This window comes from Thermobia domestica, chromosome 17 (assembly GCF_964235325.1).
Source record: "Thermobia domestica chromosome 17, izTheDome1.hap1.1, whole genome shotgun sequence".
Classification (NCBI taxonomy): domain Eukaryota; kingdom Metazoa; phylum Arthropoda; class Insecta; order Zygentoma; family Lepismatidae; genus Thermobia; species Thermobia domestica.
Window position 1 is genome coordinate 100,755,339 of NC_137470.1, and position 16,253 is coordinate 100,771,591.

Sequence of the window (16,253 nt, forward strand, 5' to 3'; positions counted from 1 at the left end):
TATGGTAATTTAATGCGATTTGCAAGGCCAATAACATGCCGTTCCAGAAATGCAAGCTTTTCGTATAGTGTGGGTGAGGCACGGCTCCAGGCAATGGACCAAAAGTTAATATAGGTCGTAAAAATGCTTTATAGGTGTTGAGTACTAATTCTGCATTTAGAACCAAGGTTGTGCCAGTGAGACGGCGTAAGAGATTTGGTCTACGCTTTGCTTGTAACGCCAGTTTTTGGAAATGAGATTTCCATGAGAGTTTTGAATCAAATACCACTCCTAGGTATGTAGCAGAAACCGCTGGTCTGAGGAAATGACCATCTACTGACACACGAAGATTTGCAGGATTTATGTGTAATTTACTGCGTCGCTTTGAAGGGAGGGAAACAAGGGCTTGTGTTTCCGCAGTGTTAACACTTAATTTCGATTTACTGCACCAATTCAGAAACTTATTTAGGGTTATTTGTAGGTTTCTGCTGACCTGTAGGAGTGTTGCCCCAAGCGATAAAAAGGCAGTGTCGTCTGCGTATTAAAAAATGTACACATTGGACGGTGGGCTCTGAATGTCGGAAGCGTATAATATATATACACTAATGGGTTAAGAGCGGAACCCTGTGGTAAGCCCGTATGTGGTAAAACGGGCCTTGATAGAGTACATCTCCTATTGAAACATATGAAATATGGTTACTTATAAATGAGTATATGAGTCGAAGGTAGCAAGTGGGCAGACGGAGTAACTAGTTTACGTAGTAAACCATAATGCCACACTTTATCGAATGCTTTTTCTAAGTCTATGAGGACTAGACAGGATGGAAGACCCATATTGTATTGATTTGTAATGACGGTCGTTAAACAGAGCAGTTGGTAACTGATAGAGAATTTGGGCCGAAAACCTGTTTGATTTATAAGCAATAAATCATATGCCTTACGATATGCATGAAGTCGATTTACTAGGATCTTTTCGAATAGTTTACTAAACACAGAGGTTAACTGAATCGGCCGATATTAACTGACATCATGAATGTACTTATTTGTTGTATGGAACATACATACTTTGGAAACTTTCCACTGTAACGGGTTATAACCAGTTGTGAGGATGAAATTATAAACGGAAATTAAAAAAGTGATAAAAGAAGCCGGTGATTCTTTTATCATCCTATAAGAAATACCATCCAGACCTGGTGCTGTGTTTCGTTTTCTTCTGAGAACTGAATGAAATTCTGTCAGTGTAATAGGCATTGTAAGAGGATGATTATGATCAATGTAATGTGATACAGGAAGTTGTAGGGAATAGATGGTGGAGAGATCTATCCGCTCATCACGACAGGGTGATTCTGATGGAGTCTGTAATTGGTCAGCGAAAGCCTTAGCCTTATCGGTATCAGAGTGAAGTGACACACCATTAAGTTGAAGCGGGTATGTATTTATTGTACTTTTACCCGTTAGTTGATGAAATTTCTTCCAATATCGGGTTGGATGTACTTCGTCTCTCAACTTGTTACAAGTACTACTCCAGTGCTTCAGTTTGTATGCAATAAGGTAGTTCCTAACTGGTCTTTGCCATTGCCTGTGGTAAAGGAGCTCTTCCTCATTACCGGTTCATTGATATTCTCTAATGTGCTAATGTGAGAGCTTTACAAGCCCAAGATATTGAGGTAGCAATTTTGGTTTGTACGGACATATTTTATCTTCAGGAATGCTTGTACGTGCATTTGTTGTTAAGGTGCCACTAAGATGAGTGAGAGTATCGTATAATTCATGTTCGGTACTCGGTGCAGCAATATCAGTAATATTTCTGTCAATATTCTGCTTATATGTGTTCCGGTTTGCTCTATCATATCGCTTGACAGTACGGAATTCGGTTTTAGATTGTGGACAACGGCCTCTAGTCAACGATAGTTTAATTGGTGCATGATCGATGCCTACAGTGTCAAGAATTTGTATAGTGCAGCCACTGACTAGATTAAGGGATGTTATCACTACATCGGGTGTTGTTTGACTAATTGGTCAAGAATGACTAGGTAAACCATATACATGTGAATTGAGATTTCAGTTATATAATCAGAGAAGTGTTGTGTCTCTCGGTCGCTGCGACTATGAATGTTCATATCGGCCAAGATTATGACATTTCGGAAGTTATGTGCTATGCAATGGAGAAAATCAAATGGGATCGGGTGTCGCGGTCGTATATAGATTATAGCGATATTTATAACAAGTGGTGGATAATATATTGACAAAATATGTTCCGGATGGTTGATGAATATCTGTGGATCATATTGACGAAACGATACTTTAGGTGAAAACCCAACTGCGACTCCACCCTGTGCCCTTGCGCTAGGACCTGAATAGTCTTGGCGATATATTTGATAACAAGGTAGACGTATGGTGGTTTGAGTGCAGTTTCATTTAATGCAAATAGATCAATCTTTTCCTCTAGCAGCAGCTGTTCCAGTAGAAGTTTATGTTGTACAGAGGATCGAATATTAAGAAATAGTATATTCATAATTGTCATAATAAGAAATATGAATGCCATGGTTTTATACGGTTGTTTCAAGTGGTTCGAATTGAAAATGAGCATATTGTCTGGAGTAAGTAGCGTGGAGATTGATATTAAAGAGTGATTTGGCGTTGTCACTAATAGTGCGAAGGATATGTTCACGTTGAAAAGGCAGTATGTTTTGAAGCACTATAGTCAAACAGCGGAGATGATCCTAAACACTGACAGGATGTAAAATTGATTGTGCTGGGGTGTTGGTTTGTCAGAACTTCAGAGAGGTGCTGTAAATTCTGGACGAGTAGGTTCTGCCTGAGGTTTTGCCTTGCAGCGGTAGCTGTAAGTGGGGTGTGCGTCTCCTCACGTTGCACATTTCAGAGGTTGCTGTTGATTTTTACACAACCTAGTGATATGTTGTTCACCGCTATAGCCATACTTAGGTTGATTAGGGCAGGAGTTTGTAAAATGAGAATTATAAACTTGACATTTCTCACATCTGATGGGCACTGGCCCAGGACTTTTCGGTGGTTCTAACTTATGTATGTTTTTGTAAATGGGTGCACCGTAGGCTAATAAGTGATCAATAGCTTGTCTTGTTTTGGGATGATACCCGAACCATATAAGTAGGGCCTGAACTATTCTTGATACGAATGCATTTGTCAACATTGATGCCCTCTTGAATAAGTTCTTCACGAACTTCTTCATCTGTAAATTCAGGTAGGACGCCACGAACGACCACAGACAGCATCGGTATCTTCTTTCGGAGGTGGAGGTTGTTTGATCCTAGAATCCCTTTTGTTGGTAAGTTTGGCATTTTTTCCAAAGATCTCGCATGATGCTTTGTTTCTCAAGTAGGTGCTAAAATTCGAATCTTTTAACTTGATGATATACCCATTTCTAGTGTGAACTACTTGCTCAAAATTAGCACGTGGAAGGTATTTAATGGTCTGCAGAAAGATCATTTTCGGATGTGTGTATTTTGAGTCAAAATCAGTAAGGAGAAAGTTGTAAACCTGGTCTGGAGTTCTACCGAGAAAAACTGCTGCTGATTCTGGACATGGTGGTCCCGTGTCCATGGCGTTGTCGACATCAATTGGATGAATGCTAGTACAGTGGGATTCACCGCGGAATCTCTTTGCACACTGGGTAGAATCCGTGGGTGGGTGTCTATCCCTAGATGTACTCGCTACCGGTTGACTTCCCCATGACAAGTGTATAGTGCGACTGGAAGCTGGGTGTCCCCAACGGGTGCCGCTTATGCAAGTGAGTTTCTTGTGTTTTTAGGAACCGAGGCTGGTAATCCTATATGTCTACCAAGAATCGATTGCCGTAAGTGTTGCCAAAGTCCGCCATCATAAGAAAGGAACCTAGGGCCGAACCCAAATGAAGATGAATGTGATAGAAGAGATGATGAAATGAAGTCCAAAAGGAGAGTTTGCCTTCCGAAAGTAAAAACTTCCGTTAAACCTCTAAGTGCTGTATGTGTGCTTTGGCTCACAAATGCGTATTACAACACTTAGTCTTAGCTAGCACACTGACTGACACAAGAGAGGTTAGGCACCTTGATTCAGTATGGATTTAAACTCTTCTTACTTTTTTACTTTTTACAATGCTAGGCATGCTAGCCCGTTACAAAGGTTATGCCCTTATCTCGGGAAGAGAAGAAATATTAATATGGAAAGGGGTCAGCAGGGATGGTCTAAGTAATTTAATAATTTATATAAACTTTATTGATCATAAATTATATAGTATTGAAGTACCATAGCAGACATTATGGCCTTTAGACATAATCATTAGGATGGGTGATGTGATGGAGATGAGGGTGAGGTGCACTAAACGCCACAATACAGTAAAGCGAAGGATTAGTTAGACGAGTGCATGTTATCTTCCGATCCTGGGGCTGCTCAGGATCATGATGAGAAACACAATGATCCCTGTTAGAAGATATAGATTACTGTGCATATGATGGGAAGATGTAGTGCGAATCTGAATGAATGGTAAAGGCTGATGCGATGTGTTCATCAGGATGATTTGGTGGGAGTGAATAACGATATGAAGTAAAGAGAAGGGAGAGTGGCGGGTGGTGGACAGGATGTTGTGGAGCATAGTCGATATCACTGTGTAGAATATCGAGGAAAAGGGGATGCTTCTGAGCCAGTCTATTGGTGATGTAGGAAAGTAGTAGTTTTTCGATATGGTAAAGAATGTGGAGAAAGGAGATGCGATCATAAAGATCTTGTGTAGGGCTGGGTAGCTAGATACGATATGTAATACGCAGGGCGTGTCGTTGTAGGACCTTGAGCTTGTTGTAAAAGGTTGAAGTGCTGCGACCGAGTCTGTAAACCCATAGGTAAGGACCGGTCGTAGGAACACCTTATATGTTGTGAGGATGGTATCTGCTTGTAGGCCCTAGGGTGTGCCTGTGACTCGGCGAAGAAGATTCAGTCTATTGTAGGCTTTAGTGATAATCTGAGATAAGTGAGGTAGCCATGTGAGGTGAGTATCAAATGTAACACCTAGGTATTTAACGTGTTTGGTAGGTTTGATGAGAGTATCAAGAACAGAAAGGTGAAGGCGTGTTGGGTTTCTATGGACGCGGGACCGTCTCTTAGGGTCAAGAAAAACTATTGCTTGAATCTTCTCAGAATTAGCGTAATCGCCATTTCGAGCACCAACTAACAAAGATATAGCTGGCAGATTGGAGTGCTGTGTTTAATTGATGGATCGTTTTGCCGAGAGCAAGAAACGCTGTGTCATCTGCAAACTGGAACAGATGTACATTTGGAGGAAGTGGAGGAAGATCGCCAGCGAAGTGCAGATACAGAAGTGGAGATAATAATGAGCAATGTGGAATGCCGGAATGAATAAAGACAGGATGTGATAAGGAGTTGTTTATATATATATATATATATATATATATATATATATATATATATATATATATATATATATATAATGAGAAATGATAGAAAGTTGAAAATGAATCGGACGTAGCACATTGATAGTTTACAGGACAGAAGCCTAAAGAAGAGCGCAAGGTGCCATACCTTATCGAAACCTTTCTCAAGGTCGAATAAAAGTAAGCATGAAGGTTGTGAGCGGTTGAAGTGATTCGTAATGAGATTGATGAGGTGTAAGAGCTGGTCGTGAACACCAATGCGAGGACGAAAACCTGCTTGATGGAGTGGAATGATGCGATGATGAGAGAAATGTGGATGAAGTCTGTTTATAAGAATGCGTTCGAGAATTTTGCAGAAAACAGTGGTTAATTGGATTGGAGGGTAAGATGATGCGGAGGTAGCTGGCTTGTTAGGTTTTAGAAACATTAAAGTCTTGGAGGTTTTCCAATCGGCGGGAATGATACAGGTATGTAAAATAAAAATTGAAAATATGGGCTAACAGGAGCAGTAAACAGAAAGGACTCTCTCTGATGTGACGGTGAGTGATAAGGTCCATGCCTGGAGCAGTGTTACGTTTGCGAGCTGTGACTTCACGAATTTTTCGAACTGTGATAGGTGTGGTAAGTTCGTGATGAGCTGGAAAGGCATGTTCTGTACTGGGTTGAAGATGAGGAGAATCAACGTTAAACGTATATGCAGGATGGCGTCGTTCGGATCTTTCAGGAGGAAATGGCGTGAAGATGGTTTGGAGACGATTCGCAAAGGTATCAGCTTTGATACTATCTGAGATGAGTGGATGATCCACGTTAATGAGAGGATAAGGTGTTCGAGTGAGTTTGCCAGTCAATGCATTAAATATCTTCCAGTATTTGGTAGGATGTGAAGTTGCGTCCAGTGTATTGCATGTTTTGACGCAGTTTCTAAGTTTATAGGCTACAACGTAGTTACTAACCGTACGTTGGAGTTGTCGGTGATGGCGTAGAATCTCTTTGTTCTTTGTACGTACGTAATCTCGGTATAATTGTCGAGAATGTCTGAACATGTGAAGGTACTGAGGTGGTAAACGAGGACGCCACGGATGTACTTGCGAGGTAGGTATATTCTGGACAGATACTGTATGGATAGAAGAGGTGATAACATCCAGCGACGAGTATAGTTCATCCTCAGTATTTGGTTTCTCGAGATGTTCAAGCTTGTAAGTGAGATGAAGTCTGTAGTTATCCCAATTAGCTTTGTCAAATCTAGGGTCTCCTAGGTGGAATATTTATGAAACAGTGGTGGCAAAAAGAACGTTTGATAGTCAATTTGACTCGAAGGTGGTCACTGCCAAGGGGGTCTAAGACTTCGATATGGCATTTGCCGGCAAGGGTAGTTGAGGTGATTACAACATCCGGTGTGGTATCTGAGAGAGGACGTGTCGATTTTGGAAGTTTATGCAGAATGCAAGGTATGCGTATTGTAACGAAGTCCTGGAATTAAGCTTTCTGGCAAGCGGGTCTACTATGAATCTTGATATCGGCCATGATAATGAAGTGGCGAAAACTGTTTGCGATATACTGAAGAAAGGAGTATGGTATTGCATGATCGGGGCGAACGTAAATGGTCGCCAAGGTGATGCATAAAGCCTTGAAATAGACGGTTGTGATAAGATATTCTGGAAGGTTGCAAATAGGAGCTTGAAAAGAACGATAAGATAACTGAGAAGCAAATCCAATAAGTACGCAGCCATTGGCGCGGAGGCTCGGTTTTTGATAGTGGGCTCGAAAGATCTGGTATACGGAGGACTTACAAGACATGCGAGGTGTGAGATGCGTTTCGTTTAGTAGAAACGCTGATGTATGTTCTTCCAGAAAAGAAGTTGTTCGAAGAAATATTTATGTTGATTGAGGGACTTGTTGTTCAGAAAGATAATAACGATATCCATAAAGAAATTCATAATCTCAAACAGATGTTTCCAAACGGGTGGTGTGAAAGTAAACTCGTTGGCCTGTGTAGGTGGCATTGAAGGTGACGTGGAATATGCAGCGGGCAGCATACTGTACTTGTTGTAGTACATGCGGCCGTAGAAAAGGATGCACGTTTTGCAACGTTAATGTGATGAACTGAAGAAGTTGAAATACTGTAACAGGCTGAGAATCAGGAGGTACATTGGAGGAAGGAGTGAAGTCGGTAGTTGATTCAATTTGAGTGCGAAGTGGTGCCACTAAGTGAGGTTTATCCGGCGAAGGTGCGGGCCGATCTTGACACTTAAAGCTATAAGTCGGGTGCTGTTCAGGACAAGCGGAGCACTGCGGTTGACGCTGCAGGTTCGGATAAGAGCGTGTGGAATGGAGTGAAGCACAGTATTCACATCTCAAGTTATTCCCGCAGTTGGCGGTGGTGTGCGTGTTATATACTTGACAACGCTCGTAACGGATTGGTATTTGTCGTGCAGTGCGTGACGGCTCGACTCGATACAGTTTGCGATATATATAAGCTCCGTTATGAAGTAGCTGATTTTTGGTGTCCTGCGTTTGAGATGACATTCGGATCATGTAAGTGGGACCGCGGTCGTTTCGAATGCGGATGCACTTTGAAACTTTATGACCTTCTTCTGTGAGTTCTTGTAAGTAGTAAGGAGGTGACCCTATCTAAATCTTGATTATCCAATTTGGGGCCACCATGGACCATAGTGAATGAATCAGGGATGCTTTGGCCCGGGATTGCGTCATCTATTGAAATTTTGCTTATGCTTATTCAGGGGCCACACACGCTGGTGCGAATGAGTCAGAGGTACCTTGGCCCTGCTATGACGTCATTGAATTGGGAGTTTTGGATCAGATGTTATGATGATTCTTTAAAATTACTAAAAATATGGTCTTGATGATTCATTACGTTATGAAATAGTACAGGTTTATGAATGATTTCTATTTTTCGTTCCGTTTTATGGCATAAAATTTGGAGATTATTATATATTTGATGAGATGGAATAACACTGGTGCAAATGAAATCTTTAGTTTTACGTCCCACGGTTATGCAGTTTAGGCTAAAGAAGCTGGTGACGATGAGAAATGAATGAAAGTGTGGGAGAAAATTGGAGTATCCTGAGCATAATGTTGCCCACCACAAAACTATTTTCGCGGGGTTTGAACCAGGGACCACATACAGCAGAGGTGAACGCTCTAACACTGAGCCACCGCACCTCTACTGGTATGAATGAATTAGAGGTATTTGGTTCGAGCTAATATGTTCGTTTGACGTCACTGAACTGGGATTTTTAGCTTGGAGCTTATGATGGCTTTTCCGTTCCCTTTTATGGGTATAAAATTACCAAAACAAGGTTTGATCTCTTTCTTGATGACCTATTACATTATGAATTAGTAGACCCAGTAATAGTATAAATTAGTATTAGTATTAATATGAAACTCGAAAACTTTGGAGTTCCTTCGTGACTAACCGGTTAGCGTATGCGCCTTTAACGTGGGAGACCAGGGTTCGTTTCCCGGAAGAAGCTCATGTGGTTCGGATTTCACATTATTTAGTAGGACCTATTTTTGCTGCTGAACCGGACGTTAAACTCAAAATCAACTTAACTCGAAAACTTTGGGAGGAATACTTGACTTTTGGTTGTTATCACTTTGATGAGATGGACTATCACTGGTGCAAATCAAATCTTTAGTTTTACGTCCCACGGTTATGCAGTTTAGGCTAAAGAAGCTGGTGACGATGAGAAATGAATGAAAGTATTGGAGAAATTGGAGTATCCCGATCATAATGATTCCCACCACAAAACTACTTTTGCGGAGTTTGAACCAGGGACCACATACAGCAGAGGTGAACGCTCTAACACTGAGCCACAGCGTTCTCTACTGGTGCGAATGAATTAGAGGTATTTGGTTCCGGCTAATGTGTTTGTATGACGTCACTGAACTGGGATTTTTAGCTTGGAGGTTATGATGGCTTGTTTCGTTCCCTTTTATGGGTATAAAATTACCAAAACAAGGTTTGATCTCTTTCTTGATGACCTATTACATTGTGAATTAGTAGACCCAGTAATAGTACAAATTAGTATTAGTATTAATATGAAACTCGAAAACTTTGGAGTTCCTCCGTGGCTAACCGGTTAGAGTATGCGCCTTTAACGTGGGAGACCAGGGTTCGATTCCCGGTAGGAACACATGCGGTTCGGATTTCACGTTAATTAGTAGGTTCTATTCTCGCTGCTGAACGGGACGTTAAACTTAAAATCAACTTAACTGGAAAAATTTGGGAGGAATAGTTGATTATTGGTTAAGGAATGGTTTTCATTCACGGAACTTATGGGATTCGAACCACGATATTCAATTGTCAAAAAGTGTGTCCAGGAAAGTATACATTTATTTGAGACGCATAAAAGAGGGGAAGGGGCGATCCCGGACTTGGTTAACAATAATAATTTATATTGTATTCGTTTGTGGATTAAATAAAACTGTTGGAAAGATTTAAAAAGCTTCTTTCTGCATTGACTTATAATCATATGTTGAAAAAGAATCGTCAACTATATCGTGTTACATATGCTTACGTATTCGTTGTCACAGTATCGTTGGCATTGTTTGTTCGATGAAGTACGGTGTTTAATTGTCAAATAGTGTGTAATGGTTTACTTTGAATAAAATATATTCATTCTTTGAAAAGGAGGAAAGGGATGAGATGATGTTATTTTGGACCTAGTTAGTACCTTTCGTTTTTGTCTGTGACCTCACATTTACGTTTTGCTTAAAACTGATTGGTTCATTGTAATAACGATTAATCATACTTATGTAACGAGATAACATTGAGGAGTCATTTCTTATGACAAAACAAGAACATATATGTAAAGGTTTACTTTGAAAGAATACATTCATTCCTAGAGAAGGTAAAAGAGGGAAGTGATGAGCTGAACCTAGTTACTACCTTTCGTTTCCGTTCGTGAATAAATAATAATGACGTCATGAGTATAGGCTTTTATAGGGCATGGGTACATGAACGAATACTAAAATTTCATGATTGGTGGGGTTAATTTGACAGAACCAAAGTCATGGTCTCCAGAACTAATTTTAGTATTTGAGCACCTAAAATTGCTAGAGATATAATCCGGGAAGGTTTCTAACCTCATGTATTCTCTTTATTACGTTATAGGCATGCACAGGCTAGATTTAGTTTCCGAAGGTCATGAGTTTGATTCTCGATGATGGCTTATATGACAGATATTAACAAATTTTTGTGCTGTTTTGGATTTATGCTCTACATAGACGTTGTGTGAGCTCTTCAAAGTAGAGTTTACTGTCCATTTATTTACGTATAACGATAATATGCGTACCTTAATGCACTCCTCTTAATCTTTTTGATAAGAGAGAATCACGATACTTTAAGGTTACCTTCTTGGTCTTGGTGTTAGTTCGTGTAATTTATATCTTAAATAACATTGACGGTTTATTTAAAATCATCATCTCAAAATATTTTAGCGAAAATTTTTCAGTGAGTGCAAAGAGGGAATGGTTTCACGGTTAACCGTCAAACCTTATCCGGTTTTAACTATTCGATTAACACATAAACGGTTTTAACTATTCGATTAACAAATAAACGGTTTTTAACTATTCGATTAACAAATAAACGGTTTTTAACTATTCGATTAAATTTTGAGTCTTCACTATTTACCAGTTATTACAAAAGTTCGTGAAAATTTGAAACTAAAATTTCTAGAACTCAAAAGTTTAAAATAAAAAAATTGAACTAAAATTTTCGAATTAAAAGTTTCAACCTGTGTCAAACTAAGATTTTTATAACTTGAAATTTTCAAATCACAATTTTCGAATTAAAAAAATTTGAAACCAAATTTTAGAACTAGAAAAGTTGAATCTAAAATTTTCGAACAAAGAAAAAACGAAATAAATTTTTTTCGAATTGGAAATTTCAAAACAAGAAAAAATTCAAACTGAAATTTTAGAATTAAAAGTTTTCGAAACAAATTTTGGAAAACTACAAATTTTCGAACAAAAAAGATGAAATAAAAAATTTCGATTTCAATTTTTTTCAAATCAAACAATTTCACACTGAAATTTTCGAACTAAAAATTTAAACTAAAAATTTTCGAAACAAGAAATCAAAATTTTCGAACCAAAAGAAGTTGAAACTAATTATTTAGAACTAGAAATTTGAAACTAAAATTTCAAACAAAAATGAAATGAAGATTTTCCAAACGAAAAATTCGAACTGAAATTTTCGAATTAAAAGTTTCAACCTGTGTCAAACCAAAAAATTATAACGAAATTTACAAATCAAATTTTTGAACCTAAAATTTCAAACCAAAATTTTTGAATCTAAAATTTCAAACCAAAATTTTCGAACTGAAAATTTAAACTTTCGAACAAAAAATAATTCGAAATTTTCATACAAACTTTTTGAAAAGAAATAAGCAGAGGTTTGAAAGTGATCACTTAATTAGATTACACCTTAGAAATAAACGGTTTACAACAAATGAACGTTTTCGACTAATCAAAGTGTAAAATTAATGAATGGATTTCAAGGTCGAACTAGAAGTTAGAGGTAGGGATTAACCAATTTTGGGCAAAGGTAACTTTTCATCAATAATTGTCCTCTATTCAAGTTTTATAGTCATAAAAGCTTATCATTTCAGATGACGAGAAAACTCCATAACTTTTTTTTTAAAAAAATAACAATGATCTGTTTGGTCATAACTCATTTTGTAGGCGTTTACTGATTTTAAAATTTTAATTGTCTTGAAGAAATATTTGATACTAAGTTTTGAGAGATGGACTGTTTGGTAAGCCATAGCCGAATCGAGACATTGATATTGCTTGAAATGAAGTTTAATGAAGCTTCATCTCATCAGACAGCCCTAACTTATGAACCGTTTTAGTGCATTTTTGTTTCAGATCAACGGCCAACCATAATCGGACTTTTTTTTCGTATCATCTTGAAACCACGCAAAGCTTCTTAGAACGGTTACAGGCGTTATGCTACGTAAAAACCCGAATCCCTACCACAGAACAAACATAAACGCATATTTCAAGACGAATCGAACCTGGGACCATTTTAAGAAAAGGTTACTTACCACAGCGCTTCTCAACCCGACCCAGCCAAGCTTTTGAAACGGCATTATACTGTAAACCGATTGATTCTCTTTCTTTCTTTCTTTCTCTCTCTCTCTCTCTCCTGTGATAAGGACAAAGTACAACTCAAGATAGGTTGAATTCTTGGATTTCGTAATAAAAACAAATGCGATTTCCTGTGGCAAGGTCGGTTAAAATGATTTCTGCAAGTGTCAGCATCAGCTGTACTTCCTTGAGAACGACAACGTTTCGTGGAAAGACTGACTAATGAAGTTTACGCACTGTTGTGAAACAGCGATCCTTAATAGTAGACACTTATCGCGAACCATAATTCAGAACTCTGGTGAAGGAAGAAATCAAACTAACATCACAAACACGATTTCAAGAAATCCTATTTCAGAGCACGAAGCATGCTACCAAGATGACTGAGCTACCAAAAATGCAAATGCTATATTCTTTATCTATGACGAAACTAAGTGATTTCAAGTGCAGAATCAAGATATCTTTGAATGGAAAATCAATCGGGGCCACAGAGGACTATTTCGTTGTCCATGGTTTGACTAGCATGGTAGCTACTTGACTAGAGGAGTAGGCCCCATAATTTAAATGGCACTATTAGTGGTGAGTCTCGTGTGAAGTTCTTGTTTATATGAGCTCTGGTATTAAGATTCGTTAGCTGATGTTCATAAACAATGAGTACAAAAGTGTTAACACCACAACGAGTTTTTGCATCGCAAATGTTAAGGAAATATGACAATAATTACACTAGTGTCGTTGAATTGTTCGCGGATCATTTTCTAAATATCACACACCTGCATAGCAAAAATATTCGGATACTGAATAATATAAAGGGTTTGCTGTAAAATAATCAGACTGGCGGCCAAGCGTCACTCCAGTCGCCAGCAGCGCGCATTTCGGAAGATTTGTGGTGGGGGATTTAAGCTAAACAATGCACCGGGCGAGAGTCACGTCCAAGCACTGACGGAGTGAGGATCGCGCGTGGCACAAAAGCTGTTTTCGAGATTTTGTCATGTCAGGAAACGTGAAAAGTGGAACGTTCGATAAAGCAGTGCTATGCGATTAGAGTTTGATTTCACCTGAGTAAACCCGCTTCCGAGACGCTTGCCTTGGTCAAGGAGGCTTACCAAGACGACGCCCTGTTAAAGCCCCAAATTTTCCGATAGATCAGTGAATTCAAGAAAGGATGGGAGACCATTAAAGACATGAAGCGATCTGGACGCCCTTCAACGAATGGTTTGAAAGAAAAATATGGCCGAAGTGAAAAATCTCCAGGACTCCGACCATTCTTTGGGAGTAAGATTAATCGTCAAAGATCTCAACATGTGCAAAACAACGGTGCAAACAACAGCTCACACCGCCTTCGTTTTGACCGATTACCTGACCTGGATTGGGGTTTTATCCTTGCCGCAGCTAGCGTACAGCCCCGATGTGAGCCCATTAGACTTGTTTTTGTCTCAAAGCTCAAGATAAGCCTAAAAGGTAACCATTTCGATGGGTTTCCTCGCTATCCAACTGGCTCTCACAGAGTCTCTGAAAGAGGTTATAGCAGCTGACTTCCAGGGAGCCTTTGCAGCGTGGGGATCGCTTTGGCAGCGGTATATCGACGTCTAAAGAGATTATTATTGGAAGAATTTTAACAATATATACCAATCAGATAAATAAATTCTTTTCACAGACACAAGCTCATTACGTTAAGGACAAATCCTGTATTTAAACAGACAGGGTCAGTATTGGATGTTCTTCGTGCAGGCAGACATAAATCAGTTAATACAGAAGAAAATCTTAATGATGATATGCAACGTTTTGTAAATCGCCAACAAGACCAACAGGATAAAAACCACTTTGGGCGTATTTTATAGTCATATCTTGTATTTTTCAATTCAAACCTATTTGTAACACTTTTGATTTATATCTCACCTCTACACTAAAAGTGTAATTTTGTCAAGTGAGTAATAAGCGACTCTGTACAAATATGTACTGTAAGAATTAACATACTTGATCGTACATTACATAGTGGTGCATTATTTTAATGAGTGAATTTGAGTTTACTAAATATCGTTTATTTTCAATTTTTTCCTTTCTTATAGTTTGAAGGCAATAAGCTGAACGATTCCGTCAGTAACCAGCTCTCGTATATATGTGCCGAGATGAGAAACAACGAGTACGACCAGGTAAGAATTTTCTCAGGTATGACGCTCCTGTTGGACACATGAGGGCTGTCATACAAGCACAACATTCTCTAGATTTCAAGAGTGAGTCCACGGAAAACACATACGACCTTATGCAGAGTCGTTTTTACGTGTAATTAGCGCCATACTAAGTGTTGGACTAATGCATAGTTATCACAAGTATTTTCAGAACCTCTGATTAGCACGTAGTAGTTGATTAAGTTAATTGCATATGACCAATTAATTTAGAACAGAGTTTATCCTGGTTTTGCCAACTTTTAGCCACAGTAAAGTTACGTTATGAGAATACAAAGGCAATTAATTATATGTCTTCATTTCTTTCTTTCCCTTCATCTCATCGGGTGAATTAACTCTGAAACAGCTATTAAATATTTATCACATTTAACGTGCAATTATAAATAATAAATCAAATGAAAGAGCAACTCAAACAGTTTTTTGCTGCAGGTGTTTAATGTAAGTACCATTCATCACTCGTCACACGTCGAGTCGATAGGCAAGTTCTTCCCAAACTTTAATCAGTGAATTTAGAGTAATTGTTGCAACAACTGTTTCAATTATCTTTCTTAAATTCATCAACCTCCTTAAAATTCTCCATACAGACGTCCCTGGAATTGCTAATTCATGACGAGCAGTTCAAATTGATCTTTTGGGGATACGCGTAAAAGACTCTCACTCGTTTAACACGTTCTTCAGTCATTCTTTTTCGTCCCGTACTCTTCCCTTTGCACAGGAAGATGGTATTTTGAAGCTGATGATATTATATACGGACGTTATTATCCCTTGGTGGATTGCAATTGAACGTAATACGGATAGCACGTTACACTGTAACTACAGATTCAGTCTTTGCAAAATGTCAAACTCAGAAAAGCTCTCCCGTTCCTCCGAGTTTCTCAACCCACCAGTTCTTCCATAATCATTCACTTACACTAAAAATATGTCTTATTTAGTCTAATTTGCAAAATTGAAATTTGAAATTGAAAGTTTCATTTCCAATTACATAGCACAGGGATTCATTATTTTCATTCTAACTCAAAACTGGCCTTTTAAAAGTTGGTTTTCTGCGAATTATTTACGATCGTAAATTATATTTTTAGTAAATGTCAGAAACAGGGCTGTGCCGTGGAAAATCAGCGCCCGGGGCGAGAATATACGACGTTGCCCCATGCATATATTCCAAGTATTTTTTCTTTTCTTTTGCCTCTTTTTCTCCCGATTTTTTCGCCTCTCTTACTTCGGCGCCCGTAGCCGTCACCCCGCTCGTTCCCCGACGGCTCGGCCCTGGTCAGAAATATTCTTGTCTGTAAGATTGAATTTTGGCGTTGTTTTCCAAACGCCGTTAGTTTCATGAATATATTATAAATAATTTATCCTTCTCGTAATAGTGTTTGGAAATATTTTGTTCATGATTTAAGAAAACATAAATTATTCATAGCCTATAACTCGCTCAAATAAAAAAGTATTATCCTGACATAAGTAAATAGACATCCAGAAAATGAGCCGAGGCTTTCAGGTCGATAGTAATATCGATAACATCAGCTGTGACGCACCAAACGTCAGAACGGCTGTTTTTTGTATTCCTGTCCTCGAT

The 16,253-nt window shown here is 38.7% G+C and overlaps 1 protein-coding gene across 2 annotated transcripts in view; it reads left to right on the forward strand.

Moving 5' to 3' along the window:
* LOC145674601 (trypsin II-P29-like) overlaps nucleotides 1-16,253 on the forward strand; it is an 80,817-nt gene that overhangs the window by 23,500 nt on the left and 41,064 nt on the right. Inside the window, exon 4 of one of the 2 annotated variants that reach the window (XM_081744818.1) lies at nucleotides 14,564-14,647. The exons of the other annotated variant lie outside the window; for it this stretch is intronic. Coding sequence (XP_081600944.1) covers nucleotides 14,564-14,647 — 84 coding nt within the window. The remainder of the gene's footprint in view (nucleotides 1-14,563; nucleotides 14,648-16,253) is intronic. 2 annotated transcript variants of the gene reach the window in all.